At 34.8% G+C, this 20,917-nt stretch overlaps 1 protein-coding gene across 2 annotated transcripts in view; it reads right to left on the reverse strand.

Annotated features, from left to right (window-relative positions):
• The window catches only part of ADGRB3 (adhesion G protein-coupled receptor B3), a 693,186-nt gene that overhangs the window by 12,768 nt on the left and 659,501 nt on the right, over window positions 1-20,917 (reverse strand). For both annotated transcript variants that reach the window (XM_011361182.1, XM_011361183.1), the window contains 4 exons: window positions 18,761-18,856; window positions 17,085-17,124; window positions 11,954-12,597; window positions 3,275-3,310 (listed from right to left, as the gene is read on the reverse strand). In XM_011361182.1, coding sequence (XP_011359484.1) covers window positions 3,275-3,310; window positions 11,954-12,597; window positions 17,085-17,124; window positions 18,761-18,856 — 816 coding nt within the window. The remainder of the gene's footprint in view (window positions 1-3,274; window positions 3,311-11,953; window positions 12,598-17,084; window positions 17,125-18,760; window positions 18,857-20,917) is intronic.

The following is a 20,917-nucleotide window of genomic DNA, read 5'->3' on the forward strand; positions in this document are numbered from 1 at the left end:
ACCCTACTTCAAATTCAATCTCTCATTACTGCCATATTCACCTTTCTAAAGCCCAGATCAGAGCAAATCATTCCTCCGTTAAAAACGAAACTCAGAAAAGTCTTAGCAGCTCTTCGTAACAAATTAGGTAAAATTTCTTCACCTGGGGTACAAGCTCTTCACTATATGGTTTCTAAACTACTTCCTCTATTGGGTTCTTCCATAGACCCATGCTTCAGTGAAGTTCAACTTACTTCTTGAGCATGTCATACCTAAACCAACCTTCATGCCTTTTCCTCCTCCTAGAATTTCTACCTGCCATTCACCCCTTTGAGTCATACATAATGTGGATATCTTTGAAGGCCAACTGTATCTGCAGAACCAGCTCAGAATGGTACTATCCTGTTTAATGAAATACTGTGTTGCTTCTCAGAGACAACAGACCAAAACTGCAAGTCATACTGACGGAAGCACGTGCAAAACAGAACTTTGACTTCCAGCTGTACCTGGAACCAAAGTCGTGCCCTCCCCCTACACACAAAGGGATAAGACATGACCTGAACTTGAACACTGGAACCCTTTCAGAAGCAAAGGGTCCACTATTCAGGAAGATCTGGTGTTAATATCTCTTTACTATAAATGGCCAAGTTCAAAGCTCTTCCAATAAAAACGTGCCCTACCAGCACTGCTGCATTCCTATTTCCCCTAACCCCATAAAAAAAAACAAAAAAACAAAAAACAAAAAACTTAACCTAGTGCAGCCATCAAGATGGATTTAAGGTACCATTAAGTATCATATCTCTTCTGTTGGCTCCTTCTCGATCAATAAACTTTTCCTTACTCTAAACTCAGATGTTTTGAGTATTGGCCTTTTCTGGCACACCAAATTTGGTTTCGGTAACATAATATGGCTATCTCCATAGCTGCCCATTTTCTATACTGGTATCTGCCTCATTTTAGATCCAGTGTTTGATAACATTACAGCAAATTGGATTTAAATTTTTTTTTCATTCAATAGCAATTTATTGAAGGCTTACTGTATCCCAGATCTCTGCTTGGAGCTGGGAATACAGGACTAGGACTATCCCTGCTTTCTAGGAAAGCAAGGATCAGTATGTCACCATTTTATGACTAGTCAACACTTTGCTCTGCTGATTTTAGAAATTCAAGGTTGTCTTTGAATTTCTACACGAAGGGGCCTTTCCCCAGGTATAACACTTACTAGCCACAAAGTTTTATGGATATATGAGTTGAGAGAATATTATCATGTACAGACTCTGGGGAATGTGTGAGGCCTGAAGGGAAAATGCTTTCAAGTGTTCAGTAGGCAAAGTCTGTCAGTGGCAAAATGCTTAAATTGGTCATTGTGTGGTAAAGCTTGTAGGGAGGGGCTGTCGGAAAGCTTGACATAAACAAATTTATGCAGCCTGAATTAAAAGGTGACAACTTGAACTCTTTTTCCAAGGACCATCCACAAAGCACTAATAGATTGTATTAAAATCCATCATTTAAATTTGGCAATTTTCCTGAATACAATTTATGAGATATCTGCCACAGAACTATAGTTGACTAAGGGGAATAGTACTAAATGGTTTGTAAAGAAAAAGCAATATCTAAAAATTATTTTTCCCCATAGGTTGATGCCTATAGCAATCCTGCAATAACTATAGCAATTAAAAAGCTAAAGAAAATATCCAAGGTTGTTAATGTTACAACATCAGCAAATGTTTTGAAAATACTATGGTTATATGTTAGAATACTAAGCACAGGAAAAAGTATCAACCTAAAGAATTTGCTATCAGTTGCTCTAGAATATATGAAAAAAAAAAGTTTTTCTAATGCTCCAGATGACATAGTATGATTAGATTTCTTTTCAGTGCTGGAGATTACATAACTTTGGCTGGCTGCACTGAGGCTAGGTTTTTACTATATTTTATCACTGATGTCTAGTGAGTTAATTCCCACCTCCTTGCCTTTGTACTAACCTAACAACTTATTACTTTCAGGACACATATATACACAGTATAATGCTCTATCTTTGGCTACCCGAAGAATAGAAAAAAAAAAAAAAACCACTAAAATATCTGTCCCTTAAAAAGCACAAAAGAACCTAAAAGTGAATATTGCTGAATATATTCTTTTAATACTTGTGCCTTGAAAACTTAGAATAAAATATTTATCGCATGCCAGGTTGCTACAATTGAGCAGCATCAGTGCTAATTGTCACCCTATCATGTAGGCTAAATTCTTTATCATTGCTTTGTATCCTCTACAAATACTACTAAAATATTACTGAACAAGACCAATTTTTCTTAGACTCTGTTCAAAGTAAAACCAGAGCTTATTCTCCATTGTATTAAAAAAAAAAAAACAAGTCTCACTTTTGATGCCTGATGTACATTACTGAGGTACAATACTCATTTACATAAATGAAATGACTGAATTATGAGTTTCCATGTTCTAGGAGGCTTCCATAATTTTAGGAATATCAGTTAAGAGTATTGGGTTCTATGTAAGTATCACAATAGTCCAAATATACTGGAGAAATTTATAATGTATTATGTCCAATTATGTCAGCAGACTATGAATCATATCCAATTATCAAGATGCATAAGTGCACTTTATGTGACGCTTAACCATCATTAATTTTGTGCTCAGCATAAGCTGCTCAAATGCTATGATTTCAGTAATTTCTAGCACCGATATTACAGCATCAATATAAATTGTAAATTGGAAAATGAACATCTTCATCTTGTTTATATCTGTGAAAAAGCATTTACTAAACACAGGAGCACATTGAACCAATACTTACTACTGGAAAAAAAAAACCCGCAATGTACCGCAGAACCTAAACAGGAATCAGCACGTAAGGCAAGTAAGTCCCAGAGAAAGCCTAGCTAATCAGCTAAAACATCCTCACAGGCTCTCTTCAGGTAGTCATTGAAATAAAACAAATATAATTGTTTTAAATATGAAAAATCAAGAAACCGACATTCTCATTTCCCAACAAACTGAATTGACCAAGTTCAACCCTCACCATAAATTGTCCACTTACCTTAACATCTATAAAATGGATTCCTTACTCGTCTGGAAAATCTCAGCATATATTTAAAACACTTAGAACTTAAACAATTTTTTCTACAACTAATACAGTATAGATTTTAATTAAAAATGTTTGACTTCTCATTTAAATAGAAAATAGAACCCCTACATAGCTGCGCAGAGTAATGTTTAATTATATATCAATTTTGAATTCAAGTAATTAAAATTATAAAAAGACATCTTAGAAACTTACCTCAAAGTCAAGGTCTGAATATCGTGATTTTCTTCTCTGTTATTTTTTTTAAAAAAGAAAAACCAGTAAAGTTGTGTTTAGTTATTGAATTAAGATGAAAATCGATATTTTCAATAAAATATTCCTGCTTTGTATATTTTCTTCATATAAGAATAAATAAACATTTTTACGATTTCAAACTATTCTATATTCTTTTTGAACTTCCTTTAAAATTGAAGAATATAAAAACGTAGCATATTTCTCACCTTGATGTCTTAACTCTAATTTTTTAGTAAGGAGATATTTTTCTGTAGAAATTCACACAAAAACTTCAATATTGAAGGAGATTTTAGGCCTACTATAGCAAAACTCCTTTATGGACACAACAGATTAAAAGCTGTGCAGAAAATATCTAGCCATCTCAAGACTCCCCACCCCAACCAACCTCTAGCCTTCATTTCTACCAAATTCTTTCTGGCTCTCTCAGTTTCAAAGTTCTCTATAAGTCTCACCAACAAATTTCTTGGTTTTTGATACTCCTCCATGACAGGAAAGTCCTTCTAATTGCTAGCCCTTCCTTAGGAACTGAAGTATTTATCCTATTTTAGCAAAACACTGACATAAATATCTCACAGAGCTCCTCTATAGCCCTGGCTCTGTTAAACAGTTCCTAAATCTAGTATAAACATCCATTATAAAATAATTAGGTAGTGGGCTTGAGAAAGTCAATAAACATAATTAAAATGAAATTAATTTGATATTTCATTAGTGTTGAAAAGGTATTCTTTAGCATCTGCTCTAAGAAGTCATTTGATTCTTAGAATGATTAGGTATAGAAGGAGATGACTGATAAATATAGAAAGGTTCCTCCAAAATTTTATAGAACAAAGCAAGTTTCCAAAATACATTTTTTTTGGCAGGGGGGGTGGGGTGGGGGGTTGGCAAGAGGGGCTTTATTTTTTGGAGGGAATGGGGAATAAATAGAGGAAAATATTCAAAACAATACTCAGGCAGTTGTAAAAAAATTTGCAACCTTTAGACAAAGTTCTCTTATTTTTTCTTCTCCACTCCCAATATCTGCAACCTTAAGTTCAGTGACCTAAACGCGGAATCATATCCAAGACAGGAAGGAGACAGGAAGGCACTAATGTAGTTTATTGAAAAATATGACTGGACTGCTAGAGTTAAATGTTTAACTAGAGTTAAAATGTTTACTGTAGACCCAGAATCCCCCTGTGTAACTAACTCCCCAAAGCATGTTTCAATAGACGGAAGGTAATGTACCAAAAGAAAGATTTTAAAAAAAGTTTAAACGTTCTGAAATAATTGGATTTCTGTGGAGCCGGATCGAGAATCTAGTCTTCAAGTACAATCAAGGAGAGTGCTGAGAAGGAGATGGTTTTATTAAATGGAAACTCAGCATGTTGATCTCACTTTGCTCCTATCTCCAGCATCACCCTAAGCCTAACCCTGGTGACATGCTGGAAGGAGAAAGTAAGTGGGAAGGCATTTAACGCAGCTCTCCTTTGCCATCTCCCTGCCACTATTGCTACCTAACTGCTCTGTGTAAAACTCAGGCTCCGATACACTGCATAATGCTTTGCTGCAATATGCTAGACTGAATATTAATGTTTCCATCCTGCTCTTGGATGCTTCGCTTCTTGGCACTGTGACTCAGCAGGACTTTTTTTTTTAAGTATATGTTAAGCAAAATTCTTTCCTAATACAGCAAAATCCAAGCATGGAAACACTTAGTTTTAAGCAGTTATTATAGAACATTAGTCATGAGCTTTGTGTTCCATTTGAAAATTAAATAGTGAAATCTTATGAAAAAGGTTCGGCTAGCCAGCAGAGTACGAGGCCTTTTATGCTGCACGTGTTGAGGAATTCTGTTGCCCAAGGTCATAACGGCCATATGTTGCCCTATTCATTTCTGAATGCAGAGCTGTGCCTAAAAACTGGAAATACTGATGGATTCGTGTTGCTCAAGGCTCCATATTTTAGGAGCAAGAACAAAGGATGGGAACCTAGAAGTATAACAGAGATAGATTCTGTTTCTTAGAGCAGATGTCACCCATGTCTATGTGAAATAATGGGAAAGAAAATGAATATACTCCTACAAATAGATTTCTCTCCTATATAAACTTACTAACATTAAATTCTAACAAAGGCATAGCAGAACTAGCAGACTTGAAGGATTAGACTAAGCAATGAACAAATGAAGTAAACAGATTTCAATCAAAAGAGCCTCAAGATGGGAGGTGGGAAATAAAGCAGTGAAGACTCAAAAATCAGAGCATGAAAAATATGTGGCAGATATTCAGAGCCCAAGTGAGGTAAAATTTTGTTTAATATTTATACCCCACAAGACTAACCATGTTTTCTAACCTTTTATAATTTAAAAAGTGCTTTCACAGTTGACATGGAACAAGCTCACTGCCCTGTGGATGGTTGGTAAAGTATTTATCATCCCCATTTTAAGAATGAGGAAAACTGAGGACAGGAGGAGTTAAAATAACTCATCCACTTCACCTGGATGGGAAGCAAGTGAGGTGGGATTCACACTCAGGTCTTCTGACTCCAAACCCCGTTTTCCCCACTGTCTCTCTCTAACTCAGTGGTACAAGTGGTACAAGATGCCTGTGATACTTTGCTGATTGTTACCAGAACTTATCAAGAACATTAGAGGGCCCAGCCAATCCAAGTCTGACAGCAGTGGCACAGAGATGCTTTCTAAGCATAAATCAAGGTAATTAGATTAACTTGCACTTTTCAATTATATTTTAAAAGAGAAAAAATACCGATATACTTATTTGAGAGAAAATCTGATGGCAATATACATAATTTGTGTTGAGTAAAATAACTTAAAAACCACTAAAACATAGGATAGCTTATGAGCAGTGATGCAATAACAAAGAGTAGCTGATTTCTCCATCTCCTAATGCAAAATCTAATTTACCTTAGAGAAATCTCTCTAGCACTGGAAAATTGGTGGCATAGTGCAAGAACCAGAATGTTCAGTTTCTTTCTGTTTTCACTCTTGGTATTCACGTAGTATGTTAGAATGTCTTTCAAAGCACTGAAGTTTGTGGAAACTGACTGACTTACATGTTATCCAAATGTCCCTCTGAGCTCTCTGGCATGTTATTGTAAGGTATGAAAGTGGTTGGAAATAATGGTTATATGTTTAAAATATGAGCATCAATTAAGAAAAGTGATCAAGTCATACAGTTTTTCTGATTAGTGGATAATTGAAGAAATGCTATCTATAAATTTAAAATAAGCTAGGGTAGTGTTGAAATGTATGAAGATATAAATGCCTCTGTCTATACATCCCCAAATTACCAAATAACTTGATACAAATAAACTTTGTTACAGTAGGTAATATAAATTCTTAAGTTTTTATATTGTTTACTTTTCCTAATTTCCCACTTAGAACTCATCTCAACTTGTATTCATTCTGTCCTCTACATCCCATTAAAATTCCTCTTGTCAGTGTCTCTATTGAATTCCGTCTGGTCAATTTTCAAGGTCAGTTTTCTGTCCTCATCTTACTGGACTCTCAGAAGCTTTTAAAAGTTAATCACTTCCTCATTAAAACACTCATCATCTGTCAGCTTTCCTCCCTTTTCCCCTCATATTTGCTGTAGCTCCTCAAGCCTCCTGTGCTGGCTCTTTCTCATCTCCCCACCTTCTAATTGTTGAGTTCCCGAGTTCTCTTTCATCTCATATTCTCTCCTGAATAATATACTTCATTCCACGGTTTTAAATACCATCTTTTTAGTTTCAAACACTCTTTTTCCTCATGTTTTCCCCATCATTGAAAAAGTTGTATATCTAGTTGGTGAAGTTAGAAACAATCACCCTTTATTCCTTCCTCTCCCTCATCTTGCACATCAAATCCATCAGCAAGTACCATCTGTTCTACTTCCAAAGTACATCTTGATCCACACACTTCCTCCATCTCTACTTGCATCTCTATATAGTTAAAGGTATTCTTATCTCTTGTATGGATTATTTCAGTAGCCTCCTGTCTTCTGCTCCCTCCCATCCCCTGCTCCTACTACCTGCCGGATCCTAATCCTTTCTCTTCCAATCCATCAAAGGGATGGATGGATGGAGAAATGATCATGACAATCTTTTGCTTAAAAGTCCTCATTTGCTTCCATTGTTTTAGAAGGACCTGCAAAATCTTTTTTTTTTTTTTTTTTCGTCTTCAAACTTCATCTTAAGGTGCTTGCCCTCTGCTACACAGGTCTCCTAATCCTATAAGACTATTCTAAGCTCTTTCTCACCTCAGGACCTCTATATTTGCAGTTTCTTTTGCCTGAAAGTCCCCTCACCCTTTATACTTTAGAAGGTTCCCCAGACCACCTTATCTAAAGAAGTCTCTACCTTACATTCTATGGTTATTTCTCAGCACAGTATACTGTTTTAGATTATTCATTTGTTAAAGGTTAATTATCTATCTCTTCCATAAGGTTTGTTCATCACAGGGGCAGTATCCACATCTGTTTTCATCACTTTGATATCTCCAGCATCTAGCAGAGGGCCTGGCATAATAGTAGGCATTCACGAAATTATTGATGAATGACTGAAGGAGCTTCACTGTGGCAGCCAAACAAATCCAACAAAATGTGATTTGTTCATTTTTGGTGGTGGTGGTTCTTTCTCAGAAATACTCTGGGAGAATTTGGAGAAACAAGTGGACTAACTACACAAAACCATGATGAATGGATCAATTGACAGTCTAGAGAATCAAGACAATTTAGAGGAAAGCAGGCTTATCCCTAATAGAAGGGAAACTTCCTTAGGATGACTTAAGGTTAAGACAATGAATGATGATCTGAGGCTACTCAGAGTACTTAGTGAGTACATGCATAGAGGTGTTGCTCCATATCTCAGTCTTGTAGAATGATGTATACTTTCTCAAAGGGAATACTTCATTGTTTGTGTCACTGCAAATTAAGCCGGACAAGACACTAGAAGATTCACAGTGAGGAATAAATCCCACTGACTAGTAAGTGGCAATATGCCATTAAGACTTTCTATTACAGAGTGAGCAATGAACCACTCAAAGAGAAAGCTTTGATACAATATCCATTCAAAATCTTTGTGGAAAAGAAACCTGAGAATAATTAATTTTGAAAAATGACTTTTCTTTGAGCTAATTTTGTGTGCTTGCATGAAAGACAAAATTCCCTAATCCAGGAGCAAAACCAAGACACTAAATAAGGCCAAGTCTTCCTTTACTCACAGCTATATGAGGAAAAAATTTTAAAAAGATGCTTCTGTACAATGGTCAGCTCTATTACGGTTTCTGTTAGCGACAGTCTCCCACTTCTCAAATGAGATCATAACATTTTGTCTAACATCTTGAATATCGATTTAGGATAGTATTCAAGTCACTTCACAGATATTCGAGATAATGCTAATGAAATAATAACTAAACCTTCCATCTGAAGCACTCCTTACAAATTTCAAAGGGCTTTCATATACATTATCTAACTTGATCCTTGCAATAGCTGTAAGGGAGGCACCTGTGCTGACATTAAGCTAAAATGTTTTACCTCTAAAAACCATTATGCTGAGAGCTCTGTAATTCATGTTCAGAGGAAAACTGGGATATAAATATTTAGCCTAGAATGGTGGCCCCTTCCATCCATGTATAAATTGAGAGATTATCTGAGCATTTTACATATATAATATTTATATCTAAATGGACAAGAGTCAGAGTAGCAAAACGTTCTGGTTTTGATAAAAATCATTTGTAATCTACATAATTCTGATTAGTTATTAAGGGTTTATTAATAAGAAAAATCAAGGCATGATTTATCAGGAGAATAACAGAAACAATTTAATGTGTTTACATTTGAGCAAACTGTTTCACAAGAATTCAAGTGAAAGAAATGAGAAGCCACATGAGGTAACCCAGAGATTCGCAAGAGAAGAAGCAACTGTCTTACATAGGCTACGTGGACAAAAGGAGATAGTTTAGTGACCTAAATCCAAGGACGGAGGCACCTGGCAGAAGCTGGAAGCACTCTGGAACTGCAGATAGAAACACAAGGTGCTGCCTACAGCAGAAAGAGCAGGGAAGAAACATCTGGGACCCTCTCTTCTCCCCAACCTCCAGTCTCTCTCCAGTGTTCTTACTGGCAACCTTCTCAATGACTAGACCTTGTGTCATCTGTATTCACCCACTTTCATCTTCAGGTTGTCTTCTAAGACTCTAGTCGCCCCCTGGCTACTAAAGATTGCCACTCTCCATGACATTCCTGTCATCTTTCTGCTTTTTTTCTATTGTCAGAATATCTTCCCCACTTATTGGCCCTATAGATACAGACTAGCAGAGTTGACAACTCTACGTGACAATATATCATTCTACTCATTAAGAAAGCCATACCACTGACTTTATTATCATGGGCCACAGTCCTATCTCCAAAATCAGCTAGTTACATACACCTATACTTCATGCATTTCATATCTTTATTCACTCTAAGACCAAAAGTCTATTAATGGTTGAAATGAACTTTAAAGTTACTCTCATGCTAATGTTCAGGTACATTATTATCCCTTTAGACAGCATAAAATTGATCGGGACACAAAGATTCCCAGATTTGCTATGTACTTGCTCTGTAACCTTGAACAAATGACTTTACTTCAAGGATTATAACAACTTATCCAACTTATCCAGAAGTGTTGTGAAGAATTCATGTGTTTAAGGTGATTTGAGGCTCTGCTAATGAAAGATGCTATATAAATGCTAATTTTTATTATTCATTCCCACATCTATATATTCTTTTTCAGCTGTCTCCTAAAATGGTCACCATAAGCAATTATTATTAAACTCTTTTAAAGAATAAAGATGAGGAACTGAATTTTCATTCTGAATCCTGAATTTTCTTCTTTTTCAAGAAGTAAGCCTTGTGATCTCTAAGTTATTTAAATGCAGATCTTTTGACTGAATCGCAGCTTTATATGATGCTTATACTTAATAATGAGGATACAGAGATTTGGAAATACTGTCTATTTTTCAAACACAACTTGTACAACATCAAACTCAGATTTTTAGGCTTTTGGATGTAAAAGCATTTTTATAACAAACAAAATATTTAATGTAATTCTATTCTAATTCCTTTAGTACATTTTAGCCATTTATGTAGAAGACTCCATATGGTCATTGTAATTTTTCCAGTAGTGCATCCAAATTATGATTTATGATGTTATGTTATTATATGCATACTCACTAAATATCTTTTTAAAAAATTTTGTGATTTTGTGTAAACATTATGTAGTTTATGCTTATGTGATTATTATTATGGTAGACCTGTGAGTCTTTGGGAAATGCAAATTAGAAATAGATAAACAATATTTATTTGCTAATTCAGAATGACTGACTACTTCTGTTTAGAGGGCGCTCCAGTCGTCCACTCTGCAGTGAACATGGCCCCACTGATCCTATGCCTGGTTCTGAGGGGCGAGTCTTCTCAGAAACCCTCTTTGTTTGAGATTGATCTAAAATTTAGGGATTTCTTTCAGATCACATGTACACTCTCATTTTGGTCTAGAATTTTCTTGACGTAGTTTGGAAAAACCTCAAAATTATACCACTCACCATGTTACTCTAACTTTCCAGGTTCTCTCTTCACGTTGCCCATGTAGAGGCATGGATTTGTGGGAAGAAAGGAGAGACAACTGCCTCTGGGCACATTGGGACACCAAAACATGATTATCACTATACTTCTGATGGAAAGGGTAGGCAACTGATTATAGTGTCTTCCTCTAAACAGTGTCTTATGAAATACTCTTATTAAAACAATTGGTAATACATATAAAAGAATGCATGTATTGCATTGCATACTAAACACATGCAATATGTCAGCTTTGAGTTAAAAGCAAAACTTTAAGGATATAAAAATCACATATAAAACAGTAACAGGATGTAAGTCAAAAGAAATTTCTTAGGTCTAGATTAATTCTAATACAAAATGAACTATACCGATAGCTGTTGACTGTTCTCTACTTCACTTTGATAGAAAAGAAGCTGAGGGGAGTTTGCTTTTTTACACAGGCCATGTGGTTGGACCCCAGAGTCCTGACTTAATTAATCTTAGCCTGCTCAATTTATATCCCTTCTGAGATTCACAATTTAAGACCAAAAATTTTAGTGGTCATCGCTCTGTAAGAGTTAAGACTAAAATATTTACCCTGAAAGATATTGATCTAATAACAGAGTTTATAATCAGTATAATGGTAGAGCTCATAGTAACATTCCAATTTTCTTACTTTAAACAGCTGCCCTCACGCAGAAAATCCAGATCTTGGTTTAAGTTTGTAGTGCCATCCAGAAATTTTTTTTTAACTACCAGAGGACTTTTAGTTCCTCACAAACATCAGGAGGATCTTTCTGTGTGTATGTGTGTTTATGGTTTATGAAGAAGTATGACTGATAGGTATCTTTTTAAATATAGAGAGTTCCTGTATTCAAACATGATTTTGAAAGGGGATTCTGATGCACTACTGGAAAAAACTACATCCAGAATATTAATCCCAACATTCTTAATTAATGCCAAAAATTCTTACTGATACAAAACTGCAAAAGCTAATGTGACCCTTCCCCCTCAATCCAATGCCACATGAATCATTCTCTCTCATTCTCTATAAATTTCAAATAGCAAGAAAAAGTTTATTGCTTACCTCTAAGGAACTCATTGATATGGTTGATCCAGTTTCACTTCTTGATAGTCCTGCATTATCATCCAACTCAGAGGCCATGAAATTCTTCACAGCTGTGCGAGGCTCAAAGGGTAAATTCTGCATATGTTCCTGGGGTGCGAGATGTTGCTCTAAGTTCATATTGAACTGGTCCATTACAGGGGGATTCATGCTGAATTCGGGATTTACTTTGTAGTGCAATAGCCTTTCATGTGGCAGGGTTTCCATGCCAATATTCATTTTGCTTTCTTCTTTCATTGATGGCTGGGTATTTACAGAACTTCTGGGCATCACAATATAGTCACTTTCCATCATTCTTTCTTGAGGATGGACTATGTCCATATCAGCCCCTCTCAAATTATCATCTGTACATAAGTACACAGTTCTTCGCAATTCACTGTTCTCTTTTTTCAAGCACTGATTGCCCAGCTCATTCATACTCATGGGCATGTGCAGACCTGTGGGTTGCTGGATAATGACTTTAGAAATGACGTTTCCAGGCAATGTCGAATAGCTTAGCCCTTCGGGGTTTGTTCCCTTTTCTTCTTCATCATCATTTAAAGAAATCCTGGAGAGTGTTCCTGTTATGGTTGCCGCTCGGCAAGGACCAATATCCTTATGAAGAACTGTGGATTCAAATATGAAAGTTAATAAAAGAAAGCTAATGCATGTTTACTCTTCATTATTGTACTCTGTTCTTTCTACTAAGCAATTTCCTTATAAAATAAAAAGGTATTTAAAAAAAATTACATATCTATTGTTTGTACAATGGCCCCAATTACTTAATCATACTTTATTGATTCTGATATGCTCACATAGATCTCAGGTAGCCTACAGCTAAAAAATAACTGAAAGTTGATTAATGGACTTTCAAAAATCTCAGTGCCTATTCTTAAACAACTCTGCATAACTTTACAGGGGAAAAGCAGATTACCAGAGAAGTATTCTCATCAATCTACTGCAAAAGATTTTATAAAATTATAGATATATTTCACATGAATTTGACTTTTTCACAAAGGCTATTCCCCTAAAGTATTCTACAAGTTCTATTCATTAAAATAGTTCTTGAAAGAGGTAATCAATAAGAATTTCATCCTACTACATCAGAAATCCTTCCAAAATTTATGCATGTTGAAAATTAATGAGCATTTATCTATGAAGTCCATATGGTCAAGGTATTTATCATCTTCAGCTTCATGTAGGAAATTTTTTTTTTTACAAGATCAATCCATATGCTCGAATGCCCTTGAGGGGGTATTAAAATTGCCAATTGGGTTTAAGCAGAAAAAACCTGTCTGAGCTTCTGAAACCTCTATTCCATTTTAAACCTGAAAAATGACTTAGAAAAAATTTAAAATACATTTTAACTTGTAGTGAGAGAAAACAAAATAAAAAACAAACGAAACAAAAACAAACCAATAATGAAAGAGTTCAGATTTATTAAAATATATCTTTTTGCCTCTATATAAAAAGAAAGCCATATTTTGTGCATAATAGAGGCAGAATGACTCAAAGCATGCTTAGTTGTGAGCAACTAAGTTTGAGGTATGAAGGAATGAAAGTCCGAAGAAATTTTTTGTAATGGTATTGAAAGCACATGGAACAGCACCGTGTGCAAACTGGCACAACATTTGCACCTAGCACTGCCCTATCTACAAGGCAGAGTGATCACTACTGAAAATTTCATAGATATTGTCTCTTCATGAAAAGTTTCAGATATATTCAATTTTACCCATTATTATCCAATTTTCAAATAGCATAATTATTGTAGATTAAAGCGGACATTGAAAAATAGAAGACTTTGAATGTGGTTACCTATTACAAAGAAGAGAAGCCTTCGAAATTATTTCAAAACATGCATCATTCATGTAGTATCTTTTATCTTTAAAGATACGTTATCTATTTTATTAGGTCTCTTTATTTTAGACACTAAAAATCATGTTACATCTACATGTTTTTAATTAACCTATAATTTGGATGTGACTTTTGTATTAGAATAATTTAGTTTAAGAGAGTTATTTCAAACCTCTTAAAATAATAGATTGGTAATAAATTGTGGTTGCCAGGAACGATTTACATGAAAAGATTAAAGGGCAAAGTATGTTAAATTAATAGCTTAATGATATTCTAGATAAAATACTTTAAAAAATCTCCAAATCCAGGGAAAAATACTTTTAATCCTTGACTGTATGCAAAAATTAACTGAAAATTCATTGCAGTAAAATTTAAAGGTTATGGGAACCTATCATATTGCATTAAGGATAATTTTATACTTTTATGAATATATTATAAACTATAAAGGAAATCTTAGTACTGGATATTGATTTCATAATGTACATTTGTACAAGATTCATTTAGTTTTGTATAAGTGTAGTATGATTTATAGTTACACTTAGCACATTTTTATCAAATGATATAGCCATCTTTATTGAAAATGTGTGCATCTTAAATATTTGGGGAAAGATAATTCTTCTCATGAAGTAGTGTCCACTCTATATGAAATAAACATCTACCTTAGACTTGCTTAAAATGGATATCCAAAATTTGAAAACCATACCACCTACACATACAGACATGATGTTGAAGTAATGAGACTTTTGAGAGAAATTAATAAAGCTGTAAAAGACAAAATGAAAACAAAAACAAAACAAAATGCACCTGAATAGTCTGCATAATCAAATACGTACTCCATGCTTTGGGAAAGTAATTGCAACAAAACTTAGAAAAAGGTTATTCAGGGTCCATGAGCTGAGACCTTAAAATTGAATCTACCTCAAGATGGACAGAAATATCTAGGAAAAACTTAGATGCAAGCTCCCGATGAGCTCAGCTAAAAAAGGCCCAGACAGAAAATAAAAATATTAAAAATAATATTTTCTAATAAAATAACGGTGCTGGCCTTTATTAGGAATACCAAATCTCAGACTGTAGTGCATTCTGGACAAAATAGGTAATTTAACAAAAGAGAACAAAATAGGTAATTTAAAAAATGAGACCACTGCTTGGATTAGGATGGGTTAATACAGTGCTTCTTTCCAATGTCAGCATGTGTCAGAATTACCTGGATGGCAGGTAAAAACACTGATTCCCCTATCCCACAGTAGGCCTGGGGTAGGATCTGAAAGTTTGCATTTTTAACAAGTTCTCTGGTGATGCTAACACTGCTGGTCTGGGGACCACACTTTAACAACTACTGATTTAATGTTAATAGCTGGTAAGGAAAAGACAAAACTGCTCCTAATCCTCTTCTCTATCAAGGAGAACTGTAAAGAGTATACCAAAAGAAGTAGATAGAAAACTATATTGAAAGTAGGTAAATAGGAATTAAATTCCTAATTATTTTAAATAAATTCAGGCTTCTGGAGCCAGGCAATCACATTCCACCTTGGAACACAGATGTGGAATGTGGCACCATGGCTAATGATCTTTAAAAAATTATGGAAAGTGGATGAAGCAAAGGAAAATGTTTTCTCAGTTTTCCAAAGAGGAAAATGGTAAACTTTGGAAACCAAACACTATATCTTAGTAATATTTTGTTAGATACTAAAAAGGACAGGGTAATTCCTAATACTCTGCACATAGCCAAGGTTATCGTAACCGTTATTCTACTGCTCTGCTATGACCACACTCTATATTGAGTATTTTGGTTGAATTCAGAAATGAGATTATGAGATTAGTCGCTCATATTCTTATACTTATGACAACTCTGTGATCTCAGACTCCGCACAGATGCTTAATGGTTTTGAGTTGAATCTGAAAACTACACTTAGAGGGCATATGCATGGGGTGGCTAGGGGGTGCCTTATTGAACATAGCAGGGTGCTATACTCCGTGTCATCCTTCAACTCCTTTATTGACCATTTGGATGAAATTTAGAAGGTATTCTAGGCAAACTTTCAATGGCCAAATGATTCTAAATGAATAGAATGCTAACCTGAAACTAGTAAGATAATAGCATGTAGAGGTAAATCCAAAGGCCAGATTTTTCTTCAAGAGGGAAAACAAACAAACAAACAAACAAACAAACAAACAAACAAACCAAAAACCTAGAGTCTTTATATAACCTTAGACTTGGAAAGCCCTGACAGCTACTATAACACGTCTTAGGGATTTTAGATGATAACTAGTTGACACTAGTATTGTACTGGCTGCCATGAAATCAGATGCAAATGTAGATAGCATTAGTATGAGTAAAGAGCCAACTGTGATAAATGCTGGATACATATGTATACATTTAAAATAACTTAAAATTATTAACAAATTGGAGGCTACCTGGGGCACCATGCCTGCCTGGGAAGATTCTATGAGAAATGAATGTGAAAACAGGATTTATTTAGTCTGCAGAAAAAAATACTTGGATTGGGCTAAATGATATTTGCTGTCAAATATTTGGATGTTTTGATGACATAACTATCCACTCTTATTCTAGAAGGCAATACTAAAGCCAACAAATAAAAGCTAAAATAAGGTATATTTTGTCCCAATATAAAGGAGCATTTTAACAACTGGAATCATCCAATAAATGAAACATGTAGTTTCCTTTAAAACTTGAGTCATCTACTCTTGGTGAGTTAATCCACAGGTGGGAGGACAACCATTTAGGGACATTCAGTGGGATCCTAGCACTCTAAGGCAGGATGTGGCTGCATGGTTTTTTATGGTCCCCTCTAAAAATATAGCAACAACAACAAGGGCTATGATATACACACACAGAGTGTTATTTCATCTTACAACAACCTATATTTCATAGATGATGAAACTGAGACAGAAAGAGACTAGATTGACAGGCATTATACCTGACAGCCAGTAATCTGTAGAATGAAAGGTTTATGTCTTCAAGTCAATGCTTTTTTGCTCTAACGGTGCTCCCAATTCACCATTTTTAGGTCTCTTTCATTCCTGTCTTTCCTCCCACTCATTCCATCCTCTCCCTTATTCTATTACAATGCTTCTATCTGAAAGATTCTATTTATGAATAGAACTCATAATATTCTATTCTATTCATCATATCAATATGTGATATGTAAACCACAGCATTTTCTTTAAAGTAAAAATCCATAAAAATGATTGAACCATTCTAACGATTATAGTTTCAAAATCCAAATATTCTTACCTGACCGACAAGCAATGTCTACATCCTTTTCAAAGTCTGTCTGTAACAAGAAATAATAAGGCATAGAATCATCATTTAAAAAAGACCTCAAGCGACTTTTACTAACCAGAATATCTGAAGTTTACAGATATCTAACTAGGCAGTGCTAGGTTATATTTTGTGCAAAGGAATTTTCTCAAGAAATAATCTAATTGTTTTCAAAAGTACTTCCTAGAGACCAAATGTTGAATAAAACCAAGGGAAAAATGACATACGATTTTAATAAGGCAATACAATACCCACTGTGATCTACAATGACAGAATTTTAAAGCAATTCTTTAAACCATAATGAAAAAGATTAAAATGTGATTATGAATATATTCAAATAAATGCTTTGTTATTTGTATTTTTGAAGCATTCACTTTCTAGATACTGTTTATAATATAGTATTTTGTAATATAGTTTTGTCCAAACCTTCATAGTCAAATTAGTTTTTTCTAATGATCCATTGTCATTCAAAAGGCTTTCATGTTTAGAAATTAATATTGAAGGTGAACCAATACTAATCTGGCCTATAACCTGCTAGAATTTAGTTCCATCCTCATATATTCCCCCAAATTTTATTTTAAAGAAATTAATTTTTATAATGGTAAAATTAAAGTAGCCCATCTTAATCGATATTTTAAATTCAAGATATCAGTATTTACTTCTTTTTAATGAGGAATTAATTCCTTCTCAAGTCTTCATTAGTAGCATATCACAGACTATTTTCATGTTGCCTAATTCAAAAATGTTAATAAGTAAAATAGAAAAACGATATGATTTCACTCATATGTGGGATATAAAACAAAAATCCATGGATGAGCAAACAAAACAAACGAACTCATAGATATAGACAACAGAACGGTGGTTACAAGAGGGTAAGTGGGGTTAGGGGGATGAAGAGGGTAAAGGGGGTCAAATACATGGTGACAGAAGGAGACTAGACTTTGGGTGGTGTATACAGATGATGTACTATAAAGCTGTACACTTGAAACTTACATGTTATTAACCAAAGTCACCCTGGTAAATTTAATTAAAAAATATCTATGCCTTGATTTTAATGACGTAGTTTAAATCTTATCTCATTTCTCAAATATATCAAAGTGGTTATGTCTAAAGTAACCCTTAATCCCCAAATTGTCAGCATTCATGTACAATAACTGACTTTCACTGGAAATGTGGCTACCCTTTATAGGTTAAGGCAGTAGTTCTCATCTTAGTTTGCATACTAGCACCACAGACACCTGGGCCCCAGCCCAGAGATTCTGATCTCATTGGTCTGGAGTATGGATTCTGATTCTGATGTGTAACCAAGGCCGAGAACCATTGCTTTAAGAGTAGACATGCAGGCCCACAGTGTTCTGATCTGCGAACAAACATGATCCTGTGGAGAAATAGTTATTCCTAATTCTGTGCAAGGATGAAAATATTTTCTGGTGTTGCACAGAAACCACACCCTCAACACACCAATCATAGCTCCTGGACTCCTAAGCAATCCAGACAGAACAGTTATCTGGTATCAGAGTTCCAAGTCTCTTAATGAACTAAAGCCAGTCACTCAAAATGGGACTCTGATGCTGTTTTACTAAAAAGAACATTTGTTTCTTTGAGAAATTATGATTCAATCAACAATCAGAGGGAAAATGAAAGCTCACCATGATTTGAGCATGCCCATTAGGAAAAGAACTTGAAGAATCAGCATTGATTGGATCTTGACAGTTTCTCAATCGGCACCTGAATGCATCTTGAACCTGTGAAGAAAAAATGACCAACATAAATTTTCTTTTCTCTTGGAAATGACCAGATAATGTGTTCATTGGCCATCGACTGAAAAAGCAGTTATTATTGTTTTCATGATCTAATACCCATTTTGTTTACTTCCTAATACAAATATCAGCGTACCTCAACTTTGCTCTATGCCAAAGAAATTTATCACTTACCACAATCTACAGAGGGAAGTACTGGGAACTCCTTAACTATCAAAATGACTATGTCTGACTCAACAGTAATAATTCTTGCCAGAGGGCAGATTTATTTCCACAAACAATATGTGTGTCTTTCAAGTGGGATTTACTATTTGGTATGGCATAATCTTTATAACAGCTTTAAACATTGTGAAAAATGAGATTACTCAATGATCTTTCGACTAAAATTGATTTGGGATTTTCCTTTCATGTCTCACATAAGAGATCCAATTGGGAAGACTATTTCTTGTCTCCCTTCAAGTATAATGTGCCCTGATGTAAAAACAAAACACGATAAAACAAAAAGATAATAAAGATGGCTCTGTTTCAGGTTGATCGACTTGTGGGTGGCGGGGGAGGTCACTTAGAGCCAAATTTCAGTAATATCCATTCACAATTGGATTCTGAGTAAAGAACAAACATCTGACAAATCTTTTATTAAACAAGTGAATAAACATGAGTAGATGAATGAAAAACAAACACACAATCCATAGTTGTTCTGATCACAGGATGTCTCTGCAACAGCATGTCCCTTCTACTTCCTGCGGTTCATTAGATTCCTAACAAGCTGTTGATAGACATCATCACAAGTAGCTTCTTATCCCAGTTAATGGCAAGGTCATTTTACTAATATTTTGTTTTTCTGATTTCACATTATTGACATTATCCTTATAGTTCAAATCTGTTTTACTGGATTATAAAACAAAGCAAAGATTTTCATTTCCCCTATTTTGCTGAAGAACCATTGTAGAGACTGCCAAGGGAAACACATAATGATCTTTACTTTTAAAAAGTATTGATATAAAATATCCTACCACTGTTTTGTTGTGAGATGTGTATAGCATTTGTATTGGCCAGAAAACAAACAAACAAACAAAAAATGGAGCCTGTTGCTTTCGGCTCCTCTTACCTACATCATAAGCCATTAGCCGTCTCTTTTCCAAATTGAAAAATATGGAAAGTGACATGAAGTTTAGTGACCACCACAGGGTCTTGGCTAACCAGCTCAGTCATGAGATCTTTGTCCACCTGCATTTCTCCACCTCAGGTTCTAGTCCTGGTGATGTGACCACTATAGGTGTGAATTAAGAAAGCAGGAGATGGATTCTGCCCTCTCTTCCATTCTCTTTCTAATATTTCTAAATTTAGGATTTCCTAGAAAAAAAGAATGAGGAGTTGCCTCATATAAATAAACAAGGTGATCTCTTATTTATTCTTTCAAACACATCATTAAAAGTACAGGTTCAATGAAATCTAGTCTGATAATCTTTTCCTGAGGAACTGGATAAATATTTAGAACTAAATATTCTGCTTCTCCCTTGAAGGGGACACAACCTGGAAAAAGTTAGATTCTTTAAACGTGAAAGCTTTGGGGCTCCTCCTTTTAGGTAAAGTGTCATATTAATAATCAAAAATTGGTCATGAGTCTAGTGTTTTCCAGATAACCACTGTTTCTGTTACGAAGAAATCTGCATTGAGGGTAACCACTATGAAAGTATGTCTGTTTTTAGAAAACAAATTCTAAGAACCAGTGTCAAAAAATAGGTACATGCTAATTTTCTGTTTGTGCCCTGAGACAAGTGTTAAAGAAGCATAATTTATAAAGGAAAATAAATAATATGTTAGAAATGCTGCCTTTCAAGAGCTTGTCACATGAAGATTTTTTCAAATCTATTTCTAATTAACCAAAGGTGGCACTTGGTAGCCGCTCTTTGCAGACCTTCAGAGTATAGCTGTTGAGGATCTTTTTGTCTAACAATAAAATATACAAAACAATTTCTATATGTTTCTCTTCAAAATCCACTATCTGATAGCCTGAAGGAAATATAAATCTAACTTTTTTTTTTT

Source organism: Pteropus vampyrus, unplaced genomic scaffold, assembly GCF_000151845.1.
Source record: "Pteropus vampyrus isolate Shadow unplaced genomic scaffold, Pvam_2.0 Scaffold64, whole genome shotgun sequence".
NCBI lineage: Eukaryota > Metazoa > Chordata > Mammalia > Chiroptera > Pteropodidae > Pteropus > Pteropus vampyrus.